Genomic DNA, 5,825 nt, shown 5'->3' on the forward strand with positions numbered 1-5,825 from the left:
TATTTCTCCGCAATTCCAGCATTTACATTGGCTTATATTTTTCTTATAATTGTTATTTTTCTGTTAACCATATGAGATATTTGTTCTTTTATAATATATTCTTCTAGATTTTATATATATTTTTTTATTAAAATTTCTAAATTTCTAAACTTTTTATTTTTATATTTTCTTTTATTAACCATTCTTTCAGGATTACATCCTCATTGTGTAGGGTTCTCCATATCTTCACAACATATTCTAATTAATTTTCCTGATTTTTTCAATAATTGTTTTTGTTGACATATATATGCAAGTCTTTCAAATAAAAAAATTATTTTTGAACCTAAAGCTCTAGGTATTCCAATATTATCTCTGACATATTTTTCAAATTCTATTTTAAAATATATTCCCCATGAACCTGGTAACTTATTATAGTACATATCTTGGTATATTTCTTGATTTTCATTACTATAAAATTGAGTATAGTAATAATTTCTGAATTGACAAGTATATTCTTTAATGTTACACATATCACATATTGTTAAATTTATTAATTTAACTCTAGCATTATCTTTTTCTTTTATTGCTTTTACTTTAGAATTTCTTATCCAATTTTCTCAAAAAAATTCATCTGAAATATATTCTACTAGCTTTTCTATACATTGTTTATCTGATTTTATTATTTTTGTTTGTATTTTTCTTTTTATTAATGTTTTTATATCATTATTTATTTATTTTCACTAATTTCTAACATTTCTTTTAAAGGATGCTATTAAAAAATCTATCATTCTTTCATTACTTGAGAAATGTGTCATCTTTATTATATAAAAAGAGTAATATCATTGAATCTGCTCAAGTTAATAAGACTTTTTTAGTATTTATTTTATAATTTAAATCTAATTTTTTTCCTCCATGGTTAATAGATTTATCATAATTATCATTTAATTCAAATCTATCTCTACATTTATTTCCTTTAGGTGATTGTCCATCTCTTAGTTTATTATAAAATTGTCTACATGATTTATTATATATATGTGCATAACTTTCATCTGAATTCCGTAATTTTTGTTTAGAAGTTCCTATTGGATTATATCCTCCTCCAGTATTCATTAAAACTTGGTATTCACTTATATCACTTAAATTTAATTGATCAAAATTTTCTATAAGTAAATCTAATTCCTCATTCATCTTTATTTTCTTGATTTTCTTTTATTTTTAATTTTCCTAACATTTTTTCTTTAGATTCTTTTTCTTCTAATATTTTAGGTAGTATTTTTTTCTAAATTTATCATCCATACTTCCTGTTTCTATTACTATATTTTCTTTTTCAATATGTTTCTTTCCTATTCCGATCATTTCTTTTTCTTTAAATTTTTTATTTATCTTCTTTTCTTTATTTTTATTATTTTCTTTTAATTCTCTAATTTCAAATTTTAATATATTTATATCATTTCTTATTTCTCTTACTTCATTTCTTAAATCTTGGACATCATTTATTATCATTTTTATTAATGATTTTAATTATTCCATATATTCACCTATTGACATCTTAATTTTTCTTAATCATCTTTCTAACATATAAGAAATTTACATTTTTTAACTTCATTTACACTTATACTTTTCTTTATAATATATATTAATTTCTTCATCTTCATGTACTTTAATAATTTTTTCATACATATATATATATATATATATATATCTTTTATTGATCTTATTATTAATTTTTTCTAATATTTGTTCTTTTATTTCTTAGGGCAAATTTTTAAACTATTGTTGATATCATTATTTTTAATTTATTAAAAATAGGTTCTAAAAATATATAACTTCCTTTTTCTTCTTCTAAATATCAATAATTATTCATTTTCTTTATTTTGATTTCCACGATCTCTATGGCTCTGATACCAATTAGGGGGGTGCTATTTTGAGTGAACAAAAATCAAATAAATATATAAATCACTAAAATCTTTATCTATTCAAATAGAGGCTAAATTCTTTAAAATTTTTAAGGACTTAAATCGAAAGTTTCAATAAATGGAAAAGTAGCCCTTTTCTTTAGACTATTTTAATGTATTTCCCGTTTCAAACTCTAAACCTGCGACAAGAAGTGAAATTAACCCAATTTTGAATACAACTAATTGACAGCCACCATTCATCAGAAACACTCTGAATTCAGTTTGTGCATAGCATTTCATAGGTGATAAAAATATATATATTATTCAGCACTTGAAAATTTTGGAAATGGCTGCAAAGCAAATGGAAGAAGTGCAGAGGAAATTAGCGATGCTGAATTACCCAAGATCTAATGCTCCTGCCCAGTCCCTCCTCTTTGCCGGCATGGAACGCTATGCCCTTCTCGAATGGCTATTCTTCAAGTATAAATTCACCCACCAATCGTTTTTTCATATATATATTAAGTGCGCAATGAATTACTTTCCTTTTTATTTTTTATTTTTTATTTTTTAATATTTGTAAATTTTGCAGATTATTGGGTGATAAATCCCCGTTTTCACAGCAAAATCTACAAGGGGATGGAGTGGATCGTGACGAGGAAACCTCCCGTATTCAATGTGTTACTTTTCTCAATCCCGTTTTAAACCCTCTCGCATTTCGTTGCTATTTATGCATTTCTTTTGTAATTTCTATTTGAACTATCTATTTTTTTTTAACGAATGATCACCAGCAATAAAAGCTGTTTTCCTTTGAAAAGAACGATCAATGCTTTTTTTTTTTTTTTTTTTTTTTTTTTTTTTATCGAAATTTTGCTGTGACATTTGTTATTTTTTCAACTGCATATCGAAATTTAACATGTGATTTTTTTGTTGTTATTATTATTATTATTTTAGATTTGGCGGAAATTGCGAAATTTCTGGGTATTACTACTACCATTGACACAGAAGCCATCCAAGTGAGTTTGAATGCGATTTTTATTTAGTTTTCTGACGTGTTTCCTTTATAATCCATTTGAGGGGAATGCTAGAGATGAAAGAGAATAAAATTTGTGAGGGAAAAGGGGAAAATGCTGCCAAAAAATTGCATTACAAAAATGAAACAACGTAAAATTTATTGACATCCCTTTCATTTTCCCTCCACGTATCAAAATGGAGATGTAAATTCATCCTTTACTTTCGTCCTCTTCCCACCAAATCCATCGGAATGTTTCTTCGTTACATGTAACGTGCTGCTCCAGCTCAAGATGAAATTCAATATATAGAACAATATTCTTTCTATTTCGTAGATTTTTACACACAGAAAGCTTTAGATTTTGGTTGGACCAAAGACTTCCATATACACCCTCAAATTTGATGTGATTACATCAATGTTGCTGCTTCAAGTATCATAGCCTTTTCAAATTCTCGAAAAAGTTCTAATTTCCGAGTTGTTGAGTTTTACTGCTGAATCTCTACCAGTAAAGGCTTTTCTTTGTCTTTCATTTCCGCTTCTTCTTTTCTTTAGTTTGCTCTGACATCACACTTCAGTTTCAATCATATTTTCTTTGTCCACGAGGGTGTGCGAAGGATTTAAGATTTTACTGGTCAGAGCACTGGGATTGCCGCCTGTTGGCCGAAATCGATGAAAACTTGAGTGACTTTAATGATAATTATTTCAAAAATTTGCTGAGGATAATTAGAAAGTGTAAATAACATGTTGGAGAGTTAGGGTCCTGTGCTTGCTGGTATTCAGGTTTTCCATTAAATGGTATTTCTCTATTGAATTGCAAAATATATTAAGACCAAATTTTTAAAGTTAAGGAAATATGTCATGTATAGCAGTATTAAAAACTGGTCTCTTCACCAGTCTTCTTTTGATTGGACCAGGAACCAGGAGCAAATAGTATACATTTTTTTTTTTTCCCCTTTTCTTGATTTACAAGAATTTGCATTCAGAAGTTTGATAATATGGATATTATTCAACGTTGGATGTGAATGAGCCTGAGATTATGAAGTTAAAGCATTTTCACATTAATGACCACAATCTTCATCTTTTATGTAGGGACGAGGAAGCTATGAAGATCGCACTGAAATGCTTCGCCTTATTGTAGATCTTGTAGAGGCAAGCATCTATGCTGACAATCCTGAATGGAGGTGAGTTTGATTTGTACTTAATATAAAGAGCATGTTTGACTAAGCTTATTGCTAAAAAATAAAACCAAAATATTGGCTTCATTTGTAGAAATGAGTTTAGCCAAACGTGGCAGAAGTTGATAAAATGTTGATGCCTCTAGCATCTGACTTGGTTCACTGTTCAATCTGGTTCTCATAGCTAATTCATTCTATCTTTTATTATCCAGTGTTGACGAGCAGGTGGCAAGAGACATACAATTAATAGATGCCATAGCTGAGAAACAAGCTCAAATATTTACTGAAGAGTGCAAGTTGTTTCCTGCTGATGTGCAAATTCAATCTATATATCCATTGTAAGAATTCAATCTTTTCATATTATTTGACTCATCATTAAGAAGCCATGCTGCTAGGCAATTTCTAAATCAATGGTATACGACTTTGTATGCCATTAAACCTTTATGCATATGGAGATTAAAATTTTCAAGCAGAAGCACATTATCCTTGAATCTCCTCCCTGTTTCTTATGGGCATGTAATCATTTCGTGCTGCTTCTATGAAACACCATTTTTTATGCATATTATTTATCTTGATATATGACGTTCTACAAACTGGTTTTAAATTATTTTCTTTCAAAATACACGGTCATTCATCTATATAAAACTTTGTACATCTGATTTGGTATGGGTAATGGCCTCCCACTTGATTTTTCTTTTGTCCACTGTAAATAGACTCTTGTTTCTATGTCATTGGCCAGTCTTTATTTACTCTTGTTACTGCTAAATGCTAAGTTATTTGAAGTTTTTTATTATATTATCTCAGCCCTTATTTGATCTTGATGTATGCACTGGTTTAATTTTGGTCACAATTTACTGTTAAAAAGATATATAAGAATTGGGGCACATAACAGCTGTTCCATTTATTTTGTTTCATTTTTTGTCAATAGTCTTGATCTCCATCTTGTTATTCGTGGACTTTGTCTACATTTTTTTTTTTTTGTTGCTAATATTCTATCTATAAAGAAGCTTCATCTTAATGATACTCTGTCCCTGATTTGTTGAGATCTGTAATGTAGTTATTGGTATCTATCTCTAATAATTGTAGGTTTTGAAAGATGTACACGTTTTCGCTTTCCTTGAATGGATCAGCAATTTTTTTCAGGAAATCTTTTTTTGTTCACACGCTTCAATGAAAAGAGTTTTACATTATTTCTGTCTTGTGGGTATCATTCTAGATAGATAATAATGGATTTGGAACGATCTGGAGGGGAGGAACTAAAAATGTGGGTGGGCAAAGAAGCTAGTGACTTATATAAACTCTTCACGCTGATTGAACTTAATTAATAGGAAACTCTATTTAGTTTACATGCTGAAGGTATTATATATATATTTTTTTGTACCCCTTGATTGTAAAACTTTTTCATTTCAAATGTATATGCTTTTGCTATGTGTTATATGTAGCAAGCACCTCTTGAGGTTCTTATTTTAATACTTCTGTTCTAAAAGGATTTGTAATCACCTTAATGTTAAATACGAGGAGACTTAAACTAGTTGTATTTGTGAGAAACAACAAAGATTTAGAAAGTACACCGTCAGATTTGTCCCCTACTGATATATTTTGGACTCGATAACTGTCAGAACCAAATTACTATTATAACTACCGATTAATTTATACTTAAAATGGAACTTAAATTAGTTTATGTGGTGGAAGGTGTTGTTTTCTTTTCTTGTATATCTTGATTGTAAAAAGTCTGTCATCTGAAATGTGATTTCATTTATAATGCCT

General features: G+C 28.5%; 1 protein-coding gene across 1 annotated transcript in view; it reads left to right on the top strand.

The window, feature by feature from the left end:
- Positions 1-2,038: 2,038 nt before the first annotated feature.
- LOC111385376 (AUGMIN subunit 7) overlaps positions 2,039-5,825 on the top strand; it is a 6,156-nt gene continuing 2,369 nt past the window's right edge. Inside the window, exons 1-5 of the mRNA XM_023009761.1 lie at positions 2,039-2,354; positions 2,464-2,549; positions 2,826-2,887; positions 3,973-4,064; positions 4,271-4,396. Coding sequence (XP_022865529.1) covers positions 2,221-2,354; positions 2,464-2,549; positions 2,826-2,887; positions 3,973-4,064; positions 4,271-4,396 — 500 coding nt within the window. The 5' untranslated portion in view covers positions 2,039-2,220. The remainder of the gene's footprint in view (positions 2,355-2,463; positions 2,550-2,825; positions 2,888-3,972; positions 4,065-4,270; positions 4,397-5,825) is intronic.

The sequence above is a fragment of the Olea europaea genome, chromosome 3, assembly GCF_002742605.1.
Source record: "Olea europaea var. sylvestris chromosome 3, O_europaea_v1, whole genome shotgun sequence".
Lineage (NCBI taxonomy): Eukaryota > Viridiplantae > Streptophyta > Magnoliopsida > Lamiales > Oleaceae > Olea > Olea europaea.